This window comes from Crotalus tigris, unplaced genomic scaffold, assembly GCF_016545835.1.
Source record: "Crotalus tigris isolate CLP2741 ecotype Arizona unplaced genomic scaffold, ASM1654583v1 scf7180000017601.7605149639:7615979, whole genome shotgun sequence".
NCBI classification, from domain to species: Eukaryota; Metazoa; Chordata; class Lepidosauria; order Squamata; family Viperidae; genus Crotalus; species Crotalus tigris.
The window spans coordinates 5692747-5715963 of record NW_024096505.1 but is presented as its reverse complement, the minus strand read 5'-3'; the positions used below and the strand labels follow the sequence as shown (position 1 = coordinate 5715963).

Below are 23217 nucleotides of genomic sequence, written 5' to 3'. Positions count from 1 at the left end.
TGTAGTGAGCCAGTATCTTCAAGGAATGACATCTTTTTTTATGCTTTCACAGAAGACAGAAAAAGAATGTTTCTGCTTTAGTTAATAACAGAAGCAGCTGTATTATATTTGAGCAAGATCCAAAACTCAGTTACTAATAATATTTGCAGAGCATGCCCAGTGAGAAGAAAGACTTTTCTCCCATCCTTTTAAATTAGAATTCCAAAAACCAATTCCAGAATCAGGGCCTTTTGGAAGGGATGGCTGTAGTTCATTTGAAAATCATCTTACTACACCTGAGCTCACCACAGTCCAGGTTAGAAAAGTCTTCCTGCCTGAAAATTTGGATAATGGGCACAGTGACACGGAGCAAAGTTCAGACTTGGTAAATAAGACAACTCACCTTGTTGTGTCAGATATTTGTTGGCATTTTAAAATTTCCAAAGTGGTAACCAGTTTAAAGAGAATCACTGAGGGAGATTTCAAAAATTATTGATGAAGTTAATCATCCTAAAATGCCAGTAAAGATTAAATAAATAGTAACTAACATCTTATGGACTTAAGCCTTAATTCATTTTAGCTGTGCTTGTACCAAAGAAATATTTTTGATATACAAGAACATACAGGTCAGTGAAATGTCTCTAAGGACCCAGTAAGCAGCAAACAGGTACAATGTCCCTTCATCTGCCAGAAAAACTAACATTGTAAATCTATAGAGAACTTCTTGTTGCTTAGAAGTTGTGCTGTTTTAACAGACTCAAGAACTGGACTGAGGTATTTTCCTTTGCTATAGCTTGGAAAAACCAAGGGTTTGTGTTTCACTCATTGGGGAAGGAAGGGGGTCAAGAGGCCAAAAGCAGCTTGACTTGGCCAGTTTTAATAAACTGTATTTTTTTTTCCTAGGCAGGAGGAGTCAGTTCAGCTATGACCTGTCTGGATCTCTTCACTTGACTTTTCTGGTAGCAATTTTATTTTTTCTTAGTCTTGGAGAAATTGAGGGGAATGAAAATGAATGATGTGTAATTACTGGAGTATTCTGAAGGAGAAAATATGCTAATTGTTGACAGAGCAGTCCAAAGAAGTGAAACCTAACCTAAATAGCTTGCTGTTACATTTCAGATAATTTACCGCAGAAAGAAAGTCACTCACTTATTATCTGTTCCATATGAAAGCATGAGAACCCTTGCACTGTTGTATCTTGTGCACATTGGTTGTCCCTGTTCCTACATTGGGAGGCACTGTTCACAGTTGTTTATGCCTTGCTTGACTGCTGTTGGGGCTATTACAACCACTGTACATGAGGTTGTCCTTGAAGAGGATTCAAAAGCTTCAACTGGTCCAAAATGAAGCAGCCTGTATAATATTGGGTACTCTTCCATGGTATGCTTTATGCCATACCACTGCCATGTGCACTGGCTTCCTGTAGATTTCTGGGTATAATATAAGGTGCTGGTTGTCATCTTTGGAGCCCTAGTTGGGGCTTTAATCCAACAAACAAACAATCCAAAACAACCAACAACAACAAACACTAATCTGCACAAGTGATAAAACAGCATCTTTCCAATTATTCTGACACTAACCAAGGGCTGCTTCCAGGTGTGTGATGTTTTTATCACCTTCCCAGTGGTGGGATTCAAATATGTGAACAACCGGTTCTCTGTGTGGATGCTGCTTCCGAGAGTACGTTCTGGGCCTGGGCAAGAAAAAAATTAGCTACCGATTCTGCCGAACTGGTGTGAACCACTGCACCTTCCGTTGGGAGTAACAGGAGTAGATTATTAATCATAAATTTCTAATGAATCTAAAGGTCTGTAGGAGAAGCCACCTGAAAGTCATAAACTCAGACAAGTTAACTATATACAAATAAGAAAAGCAGAAGTTGCTGGCTAACTGAAACTGCAAGCATAGGAAATATAGAAATAACTATAGGAACCGAGCTTTGTTAACAGAAAATTAGATGGTGATAGATAAGATGTGCACAAAGAGACTTCCTGGAACATGGGAGGGGATAATGGTTTTAGGCGGTCTGGATTAGTTTATCGGATGATTAGGGAAGGGGCATTGAGAGCGATAGGGGAGGGGGGAATCTGCGTCGGGGGTAGGATATAAAAATGTGTCAAACAGCTCTTTAAGGTGTGGCTGGACTCCTACGTGTGCTTCATTCACCAACCCTTTGCAAATGCTTCTTTTTAAATAAAACTTGTTGCTGGACTTTGTTTGTTTTGGGATCTTGAGCCACGTTCCAAACAGGGGGAAACCAGGTAACTACAGTAACTTGAAACTGAAGCAATGCAGGTTGGATACAAGTGAGAAGGGGACAAATAGGGAGCGCTTCAGTTCCACAATGGGGAAAGGCCCAAAGAAAGGACATCCTTGTTTCATTTCAAAAGCTACAGAGATGTTCTTGAACAGAATGTTCAAGCCAATGCTGTTTTACAGCAGTTTTGCAGCATTACGATTCAAAATTTGAGCTGCTTTCAAGCAGTACCTAGCTACTGCTTTACTCTCAAGGACATCCAAAGAACTAAGGCTCAAGGCAAGCTAAGTAAGAGTTTTGCTACTGTAGTGCAACCGTATGCTGCTTAATTATATACTAAAATGTCTTAGGCTCTTAGGCAGTTTAAGTTTTTTTTCTCTAGAAGCATGTGACTTCTGGGGGGTTTGTTTCACTCTCATATGGGATGTTTCTACTAAGGTTTATAGGATAAGGGGATGACTGCAAAGACTTCTACTGATTTCCACATTGTACAGAGGAGTTTAAAGAATCTTTTTTTCATGCTAGTAATGTGGCTGAGATGTATGAGATCCAAATCAATTGTCGTTTTGGGGAAGGGAGAGAGGGAGTTAAAGAATTAGTTTTCTTAATTTCCTTATTCACCCACAGAGATGTGGATTCTCCTAGATCTTTCTTAATCCTGCTAGTTGTGATTACTTAATTGGAGTTGGTAGAAATAAAACTAAATGTTTTAGGCTTTGTCTGTGCAAACTTGTTCAGCTGTCTACCACTGATTCCCAGTAAGCCATAATTGCCACTTTGAGCTCCTGAGTGAAAGTCAGCATATAAACCTAATATAAAAAATAACTGAGTATGTTGATTTCTTTTAGTGAGATGGGTAGCTGTAGAAATGTGATTAATAAATAAATAATAAAATATAATTGATCAATAGATCAATAATCAGAATTGTTTGGAATTGGATAGCAACTAAATGTAATAAATTATATTTAATTAAAAGTCATAGCTACTTGCTAATATTAGTATGGACAAAATCTAGGAAGAGACAAAAAGAGAATTTTAAATGTTAAAGATCTAGAGTGATTCTCGCCAAACTAATTATGATTTTTCTTAGTATAACTGTCTAAAAATTAATGCAGTATATTTTTTCTAAAATATATGCCTATTTGTGTACATTTGTTGTAATATATACATGTTTTTGTTTAGCCAGTTTTTATAAAGTATCTTCACTGGAATATTGCGTTTCAATTTCAGAAAAAGTTCAAAAGCAGCAGGAGACCTGTATTCCAATATTTTTTATTGATTTTTTTTAAAAAAATGCAAGTTGGTTGTTTCATATTAAATTATGAACCACACAAATTTCTGCCTCATTTCTAGCCTTTGATTAGAAAAATCATTTCATTGGACTGTTTAACAATACACTATAGCACTCTGAGGACACACTGTGGTCATTTTGGAAATGGTAACTACCTCTCCAATTCTTGTTTCCAATAGCAAAGGAAGCCACACAACATAAAGAATAATATGGTTAGAATAAACAACTCTGTAAGGTTTTAGCCTAGTTTGCGTTCCATTCATTTTTTTTTAAATAGCCACCCATCTAGCACATCCTTTCTAAATGAACTCTGACCAAGAAAAGGCCTAAATATTCCAAGCTGATTTCAAAGATGTGCTGAAATTATACTTACCATACTTTCCGGCATATAAGACAACTTTTGAAAGCGTTGAAATCGGCGCTGAAGTCAGGGGTCGTCTTATACACCGAGTCATCTTATACACTGGAAATAATGGTAGTTTCCGGCGTATAAAATGACTTTCTAGGCATGTGACTCGGTGCCGAAGTCAGGGTCGTCTTATACGCCGGAATATATGGTATTCAAAAATTTAATATCTCTTAGATATTAAACTAAGTAGATACTATAAAAGGGTACGCATTTACCTATTGCAAGTTGCTTGTCCATGTTTTGATGGTTTTTTAAAAAAAAAATTCAGTTCAGCTAGTATTTGTTTGATCATCCAAAGCAGATTAAAGATATGTATACAGAGCTAGACTACAGGTGGTCCTTGACTTACAACAGTTCATCTAGTGGCCATTCAAAGTTATAACAGCATTGAAAAAAGTGACTTATGACCAATTTTCACACTTACAACCCTTGCAGCACCTGCAGGGTCACGTGATCAAAATTCGGTTGCTGGTTGTTTATGATAGTTGCAGTATCCCTAGGTCACAGGATCACCTTTTTCAACCTTCTGACAAGCTAAGTGAATGGGAAATTCACTTAATAACTGTGTTATTAACAATTAAAGTGATACACTTAACAACTGTGGCAAGAAAGGTTGTAAGTCACTTAAAAATGTCTCGCTTAGCAACAGAAATTTTTGGCTAAATTATGGTCGTAAGTCGAGGACTACCTGTATTCTACTTCCAACAACCTCTTCTGAAATGATATCAAACAGTCTTTATTTTTCTTAGGTCTATAAATAAAAAATTGCCAGATCTCAGTACAGAATATTTCTTGCCTCTTCATAAAATAGACATAAAATATATTTTGAAAAAAAAAGTACTTCATTTTGGACAAGGTGGTATCAAGGGTGGAGAGGGAGGGTTAGTTTATTTAGCTAGTTTATTCAAGTTCAAACACCTCAACAGTCAAAGATATCAGCACAGTACAATCAAATAAAATTCAAACAGGAAATAGCCAGTAAAAAAACAAATGATGCCTCATGGATAAACAGCTATAAATCTGCAGTGATAAATCCACTTGTAGGCATTTCTAGCTTTAAATCCAGAGCTTTTATGGCAATTATAGTCAAATAACACTTGGCAGCTCTCAGATATTTCTATAGACTTATCTTAAAGCAAGAAAAAAGCATTCTTCTAAACCCTGGCTATCAAGATGTTACTATTTCAGAGCCGCTGACTTGGTATAAAGGACATCACAGAAAAACATGAAATGCTTTGTAAATTGCCTATACAAAGAAGGGTACACATGAATGTGTAGTAGTATTAAAACTTCCCCCTGGAATTATGGGTGGCAGACATTATGACCGGTTAATGAGAACACTCTCCTATGCAAGATAGATAGGAGGTACAATCTTACTTAAAGAAAGATGCAGTATAAATAGTGGAAACTGTGCTCCTTCTAAAAGCAAAAGATGGTGGTAATTGCAAGTAGGAAGCAATGCTACTGAGAAGCAAAAAGTAGGTGCTAAGAGGTACTACAAGTTTACAAGTGCATGTTCAATTGGCCCAGAATTGCAGAATGATTATTAGAAAATAAAATGGGAGATTTTTCTGTAAAGCTGCAGAAATATAAGTTTTTGGTGGTATTTTTCCCAAAATAAAAATGCTTTCCCTCTTTCTTTATGGTTACGAATTTTAATAGTATTAATCTTAAGCACTGAACAATCACTGAATTGGAAGGAACCATTTGGCTATGAAGTCCAATCCCCTGTTCAGTGCAAAAATCCAAATAAAAGCAACCTCTGTTTGAACACATCAAGGGAAGGGAAGCTTCAAATTATGAAGGGCTTTAAAAATAAAGTTTTTGTTGCTGAATGTTAATTAAGTCATACCATGCTTATTGTTTAAACAATTTAAAAGGGTAAAATCTCAAATTCAGGGATCAAAATTCAACTAACGGGTATTTCTTTTGTTTAAAAATTTTAATTCTGATTTATGTTCGGAACCCAATGTTTGCTTTTAAAATAGCTTCACAAATTATACCTACCTGTAAAAAATAGATTTGGACAAACAGATTTGTTAGGATCAAAATAAATAATGAGCAGGTAAGCATGAAGAAAGAGTTTCAGAAGGCTGGCTGTATTTTATATCATATATTTCTGTTTAAGTACAGTACTCAGGTTGGGTTAACCCCAGCTGCTAAAGAGCAGTGCTTTTCTTTTTGCTGATGGAGACAGGGACCAAAACTCTGGCCTTGTGGAAGACTCTCAAGCACGTATTTATACATATGGGCAGCCTATGAGAGAAGGAAATGCAAAAATAGATTAACGTGCTAGAAACTACGGATGAGAAATATACAGGATTTGGCTTCTTTGCAAACTCTCTACTCTCTGAAGTGCTTTCATCTGAACAGAGATGGAGATGTTTAGAGCTGACTGTTTTGGTGGAAAAGGCAAGGCAGCCTGGATATGCTGAAGTCCAGCACTATTATTTCATATTTCCTCAAGTTCAGCCATAGTATTATGAACAGATTCTAGGACTTTTTCCTGGCGTTTTCTAGTTTATAGTGCAAAAGCAATATATGCATTTAAAGATTTGTAACTACTTTGGTCTATATATTCATGTTCTAGGTAGGAAATAAGTATGATTCTTCACATTATGTCTTGACTCTGATTTTTAGTCTACTCCCTGTGGCTCATTTGCTTTACATGTCGAAGGTTCCAGGATGAGTTTCTGCCATCTGCAGGCAAGCCAGCACCAGGCACAGGAGAGCAATTGGCAGACTGCTGCTAAGCCTTCTTCTCCCCCTCAAGTCTACCCCCACTGTGCCAAATTTCCTCACTGCTGTTGCCTTACATCAATTAAAATTATTTGTATATAGACTCTGATTTTGGCAGGGCCAGCAGGCTAGCTGCACTTATATATACCTTGGGTGCATTCTGTTTTTCAGAAAAGTTATCAAAGCAATTATTACAGCCAAGAACAGAGAAATTTCCTCTAATACATATTCAAAACAAATACCTTCTATCAGTTGAAACTGCTTCTTTTTCCTCTGCACAGGGTCTAATAAACACCTAAAATTGCCACCATGACAATTTTGAGTTGAAAAATAGCTGGCATGGAAAGGATTTTAAAAATTTGCCCTCCTACTCCCAATCATGGCTTCATAAATTGTTCCTACCCTCCCCACTCATCCTACTCCCTCCCTTCCCATCCTTTAGGTATTGTATTTTGTATATTTATATGTTTGTAGGATTTTATTTATATAGTTTCATCTTTTTAATATTGCAAGCCGCCTAAAGTTACCCTATGGTAAGATCGGTGGCCAATAAATGTAGTAAATAAAATAAATAAAAAATAAATATATAAATGTATGTATGTTGTGACATATTACTTGCATTTCTATGAAATGTACAGATAGTCCACCCATGTTTCTGCAACTTATCTAGAATGTGACTTAATAACAATTATCACCACTCTACGAAACTGGATATAGGCCCTCTGTTGTAAACCTCGGGGCAGTTTCTGATTCAGTATTTATACATACATACATACATACATACATACATACATACATACATACATACATACATATATTGTATTGTCACAAAATTTATAGATACTTTAATCTGCACTACAGTATTCTGAAGCAATATTCTTGCTTCTGACGTGCATCTAGACCATTGTACATGCCTCGGATGTAACTGTACTATGGCTTTGGCTGGATGTTGGCAGAAACAATGACAGTTGTGAAAATTGGGGAGGGGCAGTGTGACAGGCATCGTGTGTTGCTTTGCTTTCTCTTACTGTCACCACAGAAACTTGGTAGCTTCCCCATTTTCTGGTGACCTCCTGAGTTTGCTTCTATTCTCTCTGCTAAGATTTACCAAGGTAAAGACAAGTATAAGGACATTCCAAGTCAAGGTTATTGAAAATATCAAGAACTGTAACAGGAACAGGCTCTCATATCTTAAAAGTGTGACACGGCTCGTTCAGATCATTCTACTGAGCTTGACTACAATTGTTATTCCTGATAACACCAGCAACATTTCAGGTTATGTTGTCCAAATATTTGGATTACATCATCCCAAGCCATTCCTATCATTGTGTATATTGGCTAGAGAAAAAGGGAGATGTAATCAGGGAAAGCCTTTATTACACATTTATTAAAGGCTGTTTCCATGGCTTTTGGTAAGTAAATTCCACCCCTATATATTTGCATGCAATGCCATAATGCAAGTATGAACAGATGGAGATGTGTTACAACATCATTTTGTTATTTTGTCATTACTGTAGTTAGAAAGTGATGCCTATGGCTTTGCCACAGACCATATTTTCTCCTTTTCACCATTTTCCACCTGATGTTTCTGATTGGGAACCGCTAAATCATCTGTTCTTTGAAAGTAAACTTCTAGTGTTTGCTGCCAAACAAAAAAATAAAAACAAAACAAAACAAAAAGGCAAAGCTGCTTTTAAACTGTAGATTTCTACATGTGGAAGTTTCCTCATAGTCTTAATGCAATGAATCTATATGGAAGTATATCATGTGTTCTGGAACCTGAATCAAGATGCTTTGTAATTCAAGGCCAGACAGATAACTCAGCAAAGATGATTATAAAACAAATATTTATTCAGGAATACTGGTAGAACTCACGTGAGGTGGCGCAGCAGTTAGAGTGCAGTACTGCAGGCCACTTTAGCTGACTCTGTTCAGCAGGTCAGCGGTTCAAATCTCACCGGCTCAAGGTTGACTCAGCCTTCCATCCTTCCGGGGTAGGTAAAATGAGGACCCAGATTGTTGGAGGCAATGTAAATATATACATACATTGCTTACTGGTGTACACCGCTTAGAGAGTGCTTGCACTTAAAGCGGTATATAAGTCTCATAAATAAATAAATAAATGTTACATATTTGATTCATCTTTGTAGGTAAAATCATTAATTCCTTCACATCAACTTCTAGCGTGAATTAAGACCGTGTCTGTCCTTCGGTGAACCCATGCTTATCTCAGTCAAAGATATTCCAAACTGCTGGCACGTAGCCAGGATATCCTGTGATGAACTTAGTAGCCCCTCCTACTGACTTGTTAACATGGGATTCACTGAATAGAATATGGAAACCATGCTAGATATTTAAGTCAGTACAGGTTTTAAATCATACCATTAGTTAATTTAATGTAGTCCTAAATTCTAACTATTTAGCAATAGCAACAAGATAACTCAAGCCTACATAGTCTACCACTATCATGTTCACTGTCCAAACGTTTGGAAGTCGTCTGAAGGTAAGACAGGTTTGTCTTCACTTCTGCTGACATGACATGGGAGCAAAAGCCATTTCATGCTGCTCCTCTGCTGGAAACAAAGGGGAAACTGACAAAACTAAGTCAATTTTACCCATCTGTTTCCTTTACATTATTGAGGGAGAAAGAGCAGGCAAAGCCTTGGAGTAGCATTTTGCTTAATGTTCAGAAACCAAGACAAAGGATGGAATGTGGCTCTCTCTGTGAGGAAATGAGCCACCATTTTTGCAATGGTTTCAAATGTACCACAGCCAAAACAACCTCCCAACAATTACAAGGCACCTCTTTGGAATCATTTTCAAAGAATACATACCCCAAGCATACATCGTATACCTGTATGAGTTATCTTAATGTGGGTAAGAAACCAACAAACCTAAGGAAATGGAAATATGACAGAATTTAGAATAAAATAAATGTTGAATGTAGCATTGTTTGTTATGGAACACTAGAACCTTCACGCTGGAATGATATTTCTCTCTTTTGAAAGCAGATAGGCTTTTAAGAGCCAGAAGTTTTAATAAGGTTGTAAAGTCACAACTATGGTCAATAAACACTTACAACCAGAAAGCTTATTTAAGATGATAAATCTTCTGGTGAGATATTTCCTCACATGAAAAGTACCGTATTTGCATGGTGCCCAAGAGCAGTAGGTGGTTGGCACTGACTGGCAAAGGGCAAATCCAGGTTCAGATCCACCTTTCCCCATCAAAGCTTTATTGGAAAACTTTGTCCTAGTCACTTTCTCTCAGCCCAACCTATCTCACACTGTTGTTATTATGGGGGGAAATTGAGAGAGGAAGGCTGCAGAAGAACATCCAGTTTGTAAAATGCCTTATGCTCCTAAAAGAATTCTAACAAGTAAGTAAAAATATATAAATTAGTAGCCTGGAATACCAATTTGAATAATACTTCAAATGTTCTGAAGAGTATTGGACCATGTCTTTAACCACCAGTCATACAAGGTTATTGAAAATAAACAAACTATTAAAGGCCCTCTGAAACAGCTCTGATTACTTCTTTCCAAAAGGTCTGCATGGCGTATGATGGGGTGGGGCAGTATGATATCTAAAGAAAGGCTTAATAATGCACCTTTCTTAATTGTGAAATATAAGCCTGCTAATTAAGATATGTGAAAGTGTGCAAGATATCAAGTGAAAGTGGTGGCTCTTAAGTGAAAGTGACCTTCAGTGAGAATATACAAAATACTGCCAAGCTTTGAATTGTTGTAAGCAAATGTTACTGAAATCAACAGGATGGCTGCAGTTTATTTTAAAAAGTGTTATTAAAATACTGTTGCACCTTTTAATGTAACAATTATGGACACCTTCATTTTATTGTTCTCTCCCCCCTTACTTGCAGATTAAGAGCCGAGGTGGCGCAGCAGTTAGAGTGCAGTACTGCAGGCCACTTTAGCTGACTGTGTTCAGCAGGTCAGCGGTTCAAATCTCACCGGCTCAAGGTTGACTCAGCCTTCCATCCTTCCGAGGTAGGTAAAATGAGGACCCAGATTGTTGGGGGCAATGTAAATATATATATATATATATATATATATATATATATATATATATATATATATATATGTAGGTCTTTGGTTGTTCGGGTTTTCTCCCACGTAAAATTGGAAGTGTCTTGGCGACGTTTCGACGAAGTCCCATTCGTCATCTTCAGGCTGGTGTTTTCAGCTTCGTGCTTCGAGCAGCAATGTGTGGTCTTAGCTGTTTCTTCCTTTTAACTGCCAGTGGGGGTATGAACTGATTGGGTGGGAGCTTGGCTGTGTTCTGATTGGGTGGAGGTGTGTTCTGATTGGTTAGGGGCTTGGCTGTGCTCTGATTGGCTGGGGGGTTGGCTGTGCTCTGATTGGCTGGGGGGTTGGCTGTGCTCTGATTGGCTGGGGGAGTGTTCTGTTTGGTTGTGCTCAGGTTAGTCTGAGTTGCAGAGGGATTCAAGATTTTGGGCTGCCCTGCCATTCCTTGGCTTCGCGTTCGTGGTCGTGCTTCCTCTTCATGGAGGGTGTCAGTTTGCTTCATGTATGGATTGGGGGGGTTTAAAGTGGCTAATGATGCAGCTGTGGTCTGGCTTCTGGTTTGTGGTCGTGCCTCATAGTCAGTGTGGCTTTGGGTTTGTTTTTTGCGTGGATGTGTGGTGGTGACATCCTGTGTGGTTTTTGTGAGTGTGGGTCTGGTATCATTTTTTGTGTTAGGGAGTCGTTTGTCAATAAGGGCGGGTTTCCAAATGGCTGGTAGGCGGGAGGTATCATCTCGCTTGTTCATGCTGTGTGGGCGTTTTTCTATCTCGATGGCTTCTCTGATTATTCTGTTATTAAAATGTTCACTTTTGGCAATGGTTCTGGTATTTTTAAAGTCAATTTCATGTCCTGTGGCTTTAAGGTGTTGGACCAGGGAAGATGTTGGTTCCTCTTTTTTGACTGAGTTCTTATGTTCTTCAATGCGTGCACTTATTCTTCTGTTGGTTTGTCCGATGTATGTGGTGGGACAAGTGGTGCATGGGATTTCGTATACTCCTTGATTTTCTAATTCAATTTTATCTTTGGGGTTTCTAAGGATGGTGGATATTTTTCTGTTTGTGCAGAATGCTGTTTTGATGTTGTGTTTATGGAGGATCTTACTGATTCTGTCTGTGATGCCTTTTATGTATGGGAGGATGGCTTTGCCGTTTTCTTGTTCTTTGTCTTGGATTTTAGTGGGGGTTTCTTTTTGGATTAGGTTTGTAATCTTATTTCTATGGAATCCATTGGATGTTAGTACATTGGTGAGAGTGTGTAGTTCGGGTTTTAGGTGTTGTTCGTCAGCTAAGCGTTTTGTTCTGGAGATGAGTGTCTTGGCTACAGAGTTGATCTGTGCTGGGTGGTGGTGTGAGAGAGCGTGCAGATAGCGGTTTGTGTGTGTTTTCTTCTGGTAGATGGTGTGTCCTAGGGAGCCATTGGATTTCTTGTAGACTAAGTTCATACCCCCACTGGCAGTTAAAAGGAAGAAACAGCTAAGACCACACATTGCTGCTCGAGGCACGAAGCTGAAAGCACCAGCCTGAAGATGACGAATGGGACTTCGTCGAAATGTCGCCAAGACACTTCCAATTTTACGCGGGAGAAAACCCGAACAACCAAAGACCTACATACAAATACCCGCGAAAACCTCAGAAAATATTATATTATATATATATATATATATATATATATATATATTATATATATATATATATGTAGGTCTTTGGTTGTTCGGGTTTTCTCCCGCGTAAAATTGGAAGTGTCTTGGCGACGTTTCGACGAAGTCCCATTCGTCATCTTCAGGCTGGTGTTTTCAGCTTCGTGCTTCGAGCAGCAATGTGTGGTCTTAGCTGTTTCTTCCTTTTAACTGCCAGTGGGGGTATGAACTGATTGGGTGGGAGCTTGGCTGTGTTCTGATTGGGTGGAGGTGTGTTCTGATTGGTTAGGGGCGTGGCTGTGCTCTGATTGGCTGGGGGGTTGGCTGTGCTCTGATTGGCTGGGGGAGTGTTCTGTTTGGTTGTGCTCAGGTTAGTCTGAGTTGCAGAGGGGTTTAAGATTTTGGGCTGCCTTGCTATTTTTTGGCTTCGCGTTTGTGGTCGTGCCTCATTTTCATGGAGGGTGTCAGTTTGCTTCGTGTATGGATTGGAGGGCTTTAAAGTGGCTAATGATGCAGCTCTGGTCTGGCTTCTGGTTTGTGGTCGTGCCTCATCATCGGTGTGGCTTTGGGTTTGCTTTTTGCGTGGATGTGTGGTGGTGACATCCTGTGTGGTTTTTGTGAGTGTGGGTCTGGTATCATTTTTTGTGTTAGGGAGTCGTTTGTCAATAAGGGCGGGTTTCCAAATGGCTGGTAGGCGGGAGGTATCATCTCGCTTGTTCATGCTGTGTGGGCGTTTTTCTATCTCGATGGCTTCTCTGATTATTCTGTTATTAAAATGTTCACTTTTGGCAATGGTTCTGGTATTTTTAAAGTCAATTTCATGTCCTGTGGCTTTAAGGTGTTGGACCAGGGAAGATGTTGGTTCCTCTTTTTTGACTGAGTTCTTATGTTCTTCAATGCGTGCACTTATTCTTCTGTTGGTTTGTCCGATGTATGTGGTGGGACAAGTGGTGCATGGGATTTCGTATACTCCTTGATTTTCTAATTCAATTTTATCTTTGGGGTTTCTAAGGATGGTGGATATTTTTCTGTTTGTGCAGAATGCTGTTTTGATGTTGTGTTTATGGAGGATCTTACTGATTCTGTCTGTGGTGCCTTTTATGTATGGGAGGAGGGCTTTGCCGTTTTCTTGTTCTTTGTCTTGGATTTTAGTGGGGGTTTCTTTTTGGATTAGGTTTGTAATCTTATTTCTTTGGAATCCATTGGATGTTAGTACATTGGTGAGAGTGTGTAGTTCGGTTTTTAGGTGTTGTTCGTCAGCTAAGCGTTTTGTTCTGGAGATGAGTGTCTTGGCTACAGAGTTGATCTGTGCTGGGTGGTGGTGTGAGAGAGCGTGCAGATAGCGGTTTGTGTGTGTTTTCTTCTGGTAGATGGTGTGTCCTAGGGAGCCATTGGATTTCTTGTAGACTAAGACATCCAGGAAGGGAAGTTGGTTGTTAGCTTCTGTTTCCATGGTGAACTGTATTTTGGGGTGTAGGCTGTTGAGGTGTGTGAGGAAGTTGTCCAGTTTTTCTTTCCCATGTGGCCAGATTATGAAGGTGTCGTCTACGTATCTGAGCCAGAGTTTGGGTTTGTGATCCGATTTTTATCATTAGCCACTTTAAAGCCCTCCAATCCATACACGAAGCAAACTGACACCCTCCATGAAAATGAGGCACGACCACAAACGCGAAGCCAAAAAATAGCAAGGCAGCCCAAAATCTTAAACCCCTCTGCAACTCAGACTAACCTGAGCACAACCAAACAGAACACTCCCCCAGCCAATCAGAGCACAGCCAACTCCCCAGCCAATCAGAGCACAGCCACGCCCCTAACCAATCAGAACACACCTCCACCCAATCAGAACACAGCCAAGCTCCCACCCAATCAGTTCATACCCCCACTGGCAGTTAAAAGGAAGAAACAGCTAAGACCACACATTGCTGCTCGAAGCACGAAGCTGAAAACACCAGCCTGAAGATGACGAATGGGACTTCGTCGAAACGTCGCCAAGACACTTCCAATTTTACGCGGGAGAAAACCCGAACAACCAAAGACCTACATACAAACACCCGCGAAAACCTCAGAAAACATATATATATATATATATATATATATATATATATATATATATATATATATATATATATATATATATATATACACATATATATATATACATTGCTTACTGGTGTACACCGCTTAGAGAGTGCTTGCACTTAAAGCGGTATATAAGTCTCATAAATAAATAAATAAATAAATAAATCTCTTCTGACTTTAAGATTTTCTCTCAGAAGAAGCTGAAGAGCTTGCACCACTCTTCCTATAATAATATGAGTCCTCCCCCCCCCCCCAATTCAATTAAATAAAATGAAGCTTTCCTCCCAAACCTAATTATCTGATGGAATATGGTTTCTAGTATTTAAGAAGCCAAGGACAAGCTTAGAGCTTCAAAAGCCTGTGAGGTCCTATCTTTAACTCTCAGATCACAAGATATGTCCAAAGCCATATTTTTCAAACCACTGGCTCTGCAATATTTACAAGGCTGAGGGTTTTTCTCCAAATTAGATTCCCAGAAAATCATAATCAGGAACACTAACACGTTCCATCTAAATTCAAATGGTCATGAAATGAACTGTTGTAAGTTGAGGACTTCCTGTATTCACTTACTCTTATGAGAGGTCCAGAGGTTTGCAGTCCTCCACTTCATCTTCTGTAATTTTCTTGTAGAGAAAATGTATTAAAACAGAAAAGGCAAAATACCTTTGAATTGAGTACCCTTGACAAATCTCATTTTGTTTTCCCCACTCTATTGAATAAAACCCCATTTGAAAAAGAGAGAAGTAAATCAGTACCACGAAAGTTTCCCAACTGATTTAAAGTTTTGCAACTGCCTGGAAACAAATTGGAATTTGATGGGCATATCCTGTCCAGAAAATTTCACGTTTTTAAAAACATGTACTATGTTCCATAACTCTATTGGATGGGAGTTCACCTATTTGTCTAAAAACAGTGGGTTGAGAAAACAGAGTTTTAGAAGCTTAGTGTAAAAAATACTTCTAAAGAAAAAGCTTATAAATGTGACTACCCTTCTGTTTTATTTTTAAAGTTATTCCCTTCCCACTGAAAGTTACAATTTCAGTTTTAAGCCATGTTATTACAACTTCAATAGAGATATTGTCTAATTTTACAGCTGGGTGTAAAAACATGACTGCAACTTTAAATTTTTATATTCCAATAATTTACAAGACCAAAAGTATTTCATGTCCTTGCCAAGTATCAAGGTTACTTGTTGAGTAAGCCAATATTTAACTTTCTAGTGAGATTAAATGTACAAATGCATCTACTTTAAAGACAGATTACAATGAAGCAATTATTCATAGAATAAGATGGATTCTTCTGCTTGATGGTTTCCTAGTTCTCCTCAAGAATATCACAAGAGTATTAATACACGTTCTTTGCTACTGAGAATTTTTTATACAGATATCCAGAAGAGGTAAGTCTTTGATAACAATAACTAATTTTCCTTAAATAATTTGTTAACTTTAATTTGAAATTAAGCAAAAAAAAAAATAGTATACTGAGTCAGGATGGATAAGAAACTAAGCAAAATTTTGAGGAAACCAGAATACATAAAATGCTTAAGCAAAGAATTTAATGAGTTAGACTTATTTCCTTCATACTTAAGCCAATGTCATTCATATATTTCAACTGAAAATTTATTCATTATGGTCTTCAGCTCCACTGATTTCCATTTGAATGAGACTACATGTCACTTTAACCCTATTTATGAAATGTGTTACTGGCATTCAGCTATTTAATAGAAGAGATATAATAAGGTTCGACAACTGAAATATAAATGGCAAAGTGAAATGAAGGTTGGGGAAGGGAACAAGATATTCAATAAGAGCTTTTAAGGCTTTTAAATTACAATTAGATTAGACAACATTTTCAAGGGCAAACTACAGGACACACAAACATCACTAGGTTCCTTCTTTGCTTTTTAATTGTGCAGATAGAATAACTCATCTATGTCAAGGATTAAGTGACAGTCTATGACCCATACAAAATTGCCAGCAGAATATGCCATATACTATATAGACAACCAGAGTGAATTATTTATTATACTTTCCATTCTCAGAGAGTGGTTTTGCATGGATATGGCTGGTACAAAAACTAGCTACACCATTTTCAAAAGGTACCAATTGGTAAAGCAAGGATCCTTCATTACACTTACATTATAGCTGGTACAGACAAGTTCCCACAAACTATTTTAGAGATCACAAACACTCCCAAAGTGCTCACAAAGGGTGTGTTTTATTCATCTATATGATTATGATATATACAAACTAAAATTCTTTCCAAATAGGATGAGCGATAAACTTGGAAAGGAAATCTGTCAAATGCTATCCATAAGTTCTTTAAAAATATACTTTACCTAATGAATACGGCAAAATCAGGTAACCTAATTATAAATTGTGGATAGGGCTATGAGATTGAGTTCACACATTGCGTTAAGGTATACTGCAATTTGATTCTGACAACATGTGTCAACCCAGTCATTGTGGTTTGTAAATAATAGCTTATGGCTAAATGCTATGGATGAATCAGACCACTATCTGGTAAGGTAAATCGAGCCATGGGTTAATGTATGAATTCAACTTGCTTAAGACCTTTCAATGGCTAAATTAAGATATGGATCAGAAAATAATTCATAGCCTTTATTCTACCTTGCTGCATCAATTAAATAAACTTCTATCTGCAATACATCAGCAGCAAATGTTTCATCCATGTAATTTCTCCGTCCATCCATCCATCCATTCATCCATAATCTTACAATCTTATTATAACCCTAATCCAATTTTTCTAAGTTGGTAGGTATATCTGAATTTTAGGAACATATGGACATAGTCACAAAAAGGCTGCTATGTGCCATATCATAAAAAGTCTGTTTATTAGAAAACTAACAGAGAAAGTTGATCTACAGATTCCCCTTGGAACAATAAGAATGCTGTATATTTCGCCCCTTCCTTACTTTTGTCTTTTAAATGGACAAATTACCTCATTTTTAAATAAAGCAATATGCTATAGCCACTAATAATTTTTATTTTCTTAGACTGCCTCCAGGGTCCACATGGGATATAGTTATATCCTTAGAATGCAAAATATTGTGAAAGACTTACAGATTTGCACAATGTTTATTCATCTAAACTTATGTTTATTCATCTAAACTTTAAAATGTAAAAGTTAAAATGTAAAATATGTTTGTGCTGGAGACCTCTCTATTGTATATTGTTCTTTTCTGTGTTAACTTTATGATGACTGAATCTACTGTGAGTGAAATCCTATTTTATTTTTTCCTTTATGACTTAGGTTTATCCAAATACTTCAATGCATTTTTGTTTAGATTTTTTAAAATCTTTATCACAGTCATAGACCAGTGTAAGAAAAATAAAATATAAACCATTAGTAATTTTAAAAGCTAAAAAGCAGGGGGTTGGACTAGATGACCTCCAAGATCCCTTCCAACTTTATTATTATTATTATTATTATTATTATTATTATTATTATTATTATTATTATTATTATTATTATGCACCCAGTTAATTTTTAAAGCTTACACAAATAACTTGAGTTTAGTTTTAGATGTTTTCATCACTTCTGCTCATTAAGAAATGTATTATTTCTAAAGTTCTAACATAAGATCTATAAAAAACTTGTTTAAAAAAATGTGAAGTTATTTGTCTTCTTATATGTAATATAAATTGATACTTTTGTGACTCAAAGCACTCTTATGATATTTTTAAGTGTCTAGTCAGATATTCTAGCTATGTGCCACTTCTTGGTGACCAGCAAAGGGCTGGAGATGTTGATCATCAATATGTTGTTTTACTACAATAAAATTATAAGTTAAAATGTATTGGTATAATTCAATTATAGAATATATAGGTTTTATGAAGAACAAAGTTTCTTGGCAATACTTGATAAATAGATGAGTTATAAAGATTCTAGCAATAATTGTTTTTCATTGTTAAAAAAATAATAAAAAACCTATTGTTTATGCAGGAAAAATATATCGTAACAGCCTTGAAATCTAATCCTTAAAGCCTGTAATCTTTCAAAGTCTTTTTTAATTTTCTAAAAACGTTAAACTTCATTTGGTTACAATGTTTACAATAATGTTAAAGTTGGCCCTGCAATGAAGTTTTGCAAATATAATAAATTAACTTCAAGGCCATTTTAATGTCAAGCCAGGTACTCACTGTTTGTTTTCCAATCATGAGCTGCACTGAGTCACGGTTATTCTGCTGCAGCTCTCTAAAAGGTCTGTTTCTGGGTATAAAAATGTATTTCTAATGATGGTTGATCCATGGTATTCTGAATTTAAAATGCAAATGTTTCAAGCATGTCCTTTATTTCTGTTCAGAAAAATGTAGCTGCATATACAGGTTTTTCTGTGTTTTCTAGCTTTGCTCAACATGCTGTACTGAGTCTATATTTCCAAAAATTTCTAATAAGCATGATGTTTTATAGACAAATGCCATATATTCCTCTCTGATTATAACTGTGAATTCTTATGAATTCTATCATATGTAGATGACTGACACATATTTTTGTTTTTAAGGTTAGTTAACTGAAATATGGCGGCTTTGCAAAACTTCACTCATTCTCTGGAAGAGGCTTTCAAGAAGATTTTCATTGACTATATGAACAACTGGCGTAGAAATACCACTATGGAACAAGATGCCTTGCAAGAAAAAGTTGATGCTGAAAATTTAGATTATGTAATTTTGTATCTTATGGTAATGATTGGCATCTTCTCTTTTATTATTGTGGCAATCTTAATAAGCACAGTGAAATCAAAGAGACAAGAGCATTCCAATGACCCTTATCATCAGTACATTGTGGATGATTGGAGCGAAAAGCTAAAAAACCAGATTCTTTTCCAAGATGATCTTAAATCCATTGTTCATGAAAATTGTGGAGCCAAGGGCAAAGGTAGTCCATAATCACTAAAAAAAAAAAAAAAAACCTGAATGAAGAAGTACTGAAGAATTGAGATGAGGGGTTAGTCCCCAATTTAGTGGCTTCAATATACAGTGTGCCAGAACTTATATTCTATACATAACTATAGGATATCAGATTAAGTTAAATATTAAAGATTTAATATCTATAGGCAGAGCACTAACAACTATGCATACGCTCTAATCAAAGCAAAGCTTTCTAGACATCTTCATCAGTTCAAGAATTTACAAAGTGGGTTAAATCAGGGAAGCTAGTTTACATTCTGAAATTCCAGAATTTTTACAGGATTGAGGGATTAAATTAAGATCCTTGAAGGAAATTATAACAAATTATAAAAATACATTGACTGCTTTGTTGAAGAAAATGGATAATTCCACCCGAACATCATGGTATTCTTTTTAGAGAGATTTTCAGCCTTCACCACCACCACCACCACGCTGTTTTGGTATGTGTCCTTCAACTACCCAGCCAATGGAAGAAGACAGAGGACCAAAACTCTATTACCTCCAACACTGTCCTGCTTCATGAAGCTATAACTGGATCCTTCCTGCTCAGTAAAACCCCTGGAATCTGCCACCTAGGAAGAGAAAAGAAAGCTGCAATAATTATCTCTGGGTCTGTAGACTAAAAGGTTGGCAGTTTGAGACCCAAGCAGCGCATGATGGGGTATGTTTCTGTTCTTGCCCCCCATTTCCTGACAACCTAGCAGTTCAAAAGCTTACCAATGCAATAGTGGAACGATAACAGCATTCCATGTACCTCTGCTTATAATCATGCTGGTCACATGACTACAGAAATATCTTTGGAGAATGCTGACTCCCTTGCTAGGGAATGAAGGTGGGCATCACCTCTTAGAGTCAGAATCAACTGGGGAAAAAGGGGAAACCTTTATCTTTACTGTTTTTATGAAATGGGTATCAGCTGCTTCTTTTGTGAATCAGATGAATAACATGGGAAGATGAATCAATAGATTCCATATTTACTAAGGAACTTATTAATAGAATAACTGAAAGTTCTTTTTTTATATGTAACCTAAAATCACAGTTCTTTTATGACTGTATGGACATTCTATCATTTAGAATCCATTAACACTGTGAGTTGTAGTTGTTACATGATTCTTATCTGATACTTCAATTGTATAAAGATTATCATTATATATAGTAGAGCTTTTTGTTTGGAAGCTTATCTTACAGTAGTCTACACTTTGATTACACTTGATTAATTACACTTTGATTAATTAATTAATACAATTTCTCAGTTGAAAGAAAGAAAAAAGGAAGCAATTTGAATTCTACTTCTGGGGTGTGGCAGACAATATTATATTCAAGTTCTGGAAACAACTTTAGGATTTAATGACTGAACAAACATTTTTTGAAGTGCTAATGTTCTGAATCTCCCTCCATACTCAGCCTGTACCTGAATTTAAATGTATATTTAGTCTGTAAATGAATATACATTTACATTCAGCCTGTAAATTAATTACCTTTTACCAAACACCATAAGCCAACTTCAGTGACCTGATTGTGGGGAACCAAAACCTGGAAAAGTCTTTGCACTCCTGGAATTGCTAGTGCTCGGGGTACAAGGATGTAACATCATGCTCTAATAAGCACCATATTTGATCAATATGAACAGTGCAAATGTTGACCACTACCAAGGCTTTTCTGTGATCCTCCCACTTTTGCATATGGATACATTAATCCAAAATGCAATTACTTTTAGATAACTGAATATTTTCAGCATTTTCATTTTTTAAAAAAGGTTGACAAGATAAAAAATACAACTGTTAGAAAAGAAACAAATGAAATAAAGTATAGTGAATAAGTTTTATACCACTTTTATGATATAAAATTATCATAAAACAATTTATGATATAATGCAAATGTCACAAAACATTTCCTGTGCTGAAAAGTTTGTGCTAAAAAGTTCAATGTGCCATTTTCAAGACAGATACATTTTCTCATTGTATCCTAACTTTCCCACTGAAGGCAGTACATTAGAAGTTCTGTCACTGCTGAAAGTACTGAGGAATCTAGTAAAGAAATATCTCTGAAACGATGACCCAAGGAGTCGTGGATTGTCTAGTTGTAAACTAAACCCCTCTGCAGTAGTCCTCTCTTCATCTCATATTCTCCATGTTCCTGTTCCAACAATTCTCAGTAAGATAACCATCTTTTACTTATTGTTTCTTTCCTGTAAAATGCTTCATGTGTTGAGACCCCTAAAGACAATTTAAGCACAATTTGGATTTAGATCTATTCCCAATATGGCACTTCTGATATAATGATTCTTAAAATCTACTTTTACCTTAACCGTATTGTGCCATAAGAACATGGCACAATGTTTTTTTTACAACCTCAGATCATGCCCGTCTGATTTTAAAATTACCTTATTTTTAGCAAAACCCATGTTATTTTTTTTTAATTTATCAAATAAATAATGCATATCTGTGTACATATTCAACACAGTATCCTTAGAGAATACCATTGCCATCTTGTCAGGTGATTTGTTTGCTTATTCAGCTTAACAGAAACTCATTGAGCAATGAATGATGATAATTTAAAAAAAAAGTTAGGTGATGAAAGGTCTCTGAATGAGTCATGCCAAATATTAAAAACCTTGTTGTTGAAATAAATGATTTAGCAACCTATGTCTCAATAAAAGAGTTCCATGCTGCCCTGTTTCATAATTTAGCAGCCCAGCTTTTCCAAAGCACCCGAAGGCCAGATAAGGAACAATGGATGGAAACAGATCAAGGAAAGATGCAACCTAGAAATGAGAAATTTTCTGACGTGAGAACAATCAACCAATGAAACAGCTTGCCTTCAGAAATTGCGGGTGCTTCATCATTGGGGGCTTTCAAGAAGAGACTGAACAGCCACTTGACAAAAATGGCACTACAGGGTCTCTTGCTTGAGCAGGGAGTTGGACTAGATGATCTACAAAGTCCCTTCCAACTCTGTTATTCTGTTCTGTTATTCTGTTAAGAGAGGAGAGAACGTGCTTCTGCCTTCAATACCGGTGGTAGTAAAAGGGGGAGCCTTTTCTTTTTTTAGTCATGATTCGAATAGTAAATCTCATTTCCTTCGTAGTAATATCGAAAGGGTTAACCCCCCCTTTGCTGACGTATTGGATGCCTTAGCAGCAAGAGTTCTGGGAGTCGTAGGCTCTAGTAGTTTCCTGTGTTTAATGGCTCCTCGCTGTTAAGGTACTGTAGCTTTTGCATAACAAATTACGCAGCGTTGTTAGACTAATTTATCAGAAAGGCTGATTTAAACAAAAAGCATACCATAAAAGGGACGGTGCTGTGGACCTTATGTTTCATTTTTTTTAACCTTTACATTGCAGTAAGAGCAATGATTTGTAAATTCTTGTAAATTCTTTGCAATTCAGAATCTTATAGCAGTAAATCTGCATTTGGAGTTAACTTTGTTGAACACCAAAGCACGTAGTTTGAACCAGCATGCGTGGAATTCAGTTGCACAATACAGACTAGGCAGGGGAAGTTATCAGTTAACATAAGGGAAGTTATCTTTGTTTTCGACTTGCATAGGTTTAACCGTTTTTCGAATCATCGTTGTAGAAAGATAGTGAAGTATATTGCAAGCCGGACCAGGCCATGTAGTTTTCTCCGGAAATAACTAGCGTTTATCTCATGTTTCATAGTGGTGTGGTTAAAGTTTTGGGAGGAGTAAAGGAATCAATAGACTATATTTCTGAATATAGAAAATTATACTGAAAATGTGCTTAGGACTTCAATTCTGTTTATGTTATGGAATTCTTAGGAAATAAATGTCAATTTTACAATGAAACTTTGCATTTTGTATTACCGATTAATCTGGATTAAAATATTTA

At 36.7% G+C, this 23217-nt stretch overlaps 2 protein-coding genes across 12 annotated transcripts in view; both read left to right on the top strand.

The window, feature by feature from the left end:
• Nucleotides 1–2354: 2354 nt before the first annotated feature.
• KCNE2 (potassium voltage-gated channel subfamily E regulatory subunit 2) lies at nucleotides 2355–20518 on the top strand. Of its 4 annotated transcripts, none has more exons than XM_039318639.1 (3): nucleotides 10621–10682; nucleotides 15691–15832; nucleotides 18962–20518. In XM_039318639.1, the coding sequence occupies exon 3, from the start codon at nucleotides 18978–18980 to the stop codon at nucleotides 19344–19346; it is 369 nt and encodes a 122-aa protein (XP_039174573.1). In that variant the 5' UTR covers nucleotides 10621–10682; nucleotides 15691–15832; nucleotides 18962–18977; the 3' UTR covers nucleotides 19347–20518. The 4 variants fall into 4 exon arrangements, with proteins under 4 accessions (XP_039174592.1, XP_039174573.1, XP_039174603.1 ...); XM_039318648.1 differs by having other exon boundaries at nucleotides 10629–10682; nucleotides 15755–15832; XM_039318658.1 differs by lacking the exons at nucleotides 10621–10682; nucleotides 15691–15832 and adding an exon at nucleotides 2355–2524.
• Nucleotides 20519–20666: 148 nt separating this feature from the next.
• Nucleotides 20667–23217, top strand: part of SMIM11A (small integral membrane protein 11A) — a 54506-nt gene continuing 51955 nt past the window's right edge. For all 8 annotated transcript variants that reach the window (XR_005553564.1, XR_005553553.1, XR_005553561.1 and 5 more), the window contains exon 1: nucleotides 20667–22570. The gene's annotated coding sequence lies outside the window, so the exon portion shown is untranslated. The remainder of the gene's footprint in view (nucleotides 22571–23217) is intronic.

Excerpts from the sequence above, each read along its gene's own strand:
- KCNE2 (XM_039318658.1), top strand. The coding sequence starts at position 18,978 with ATGGCGGCTTTGCAAAACTTCACTCATTCTCTGGAAGAGGCTTTCAAG.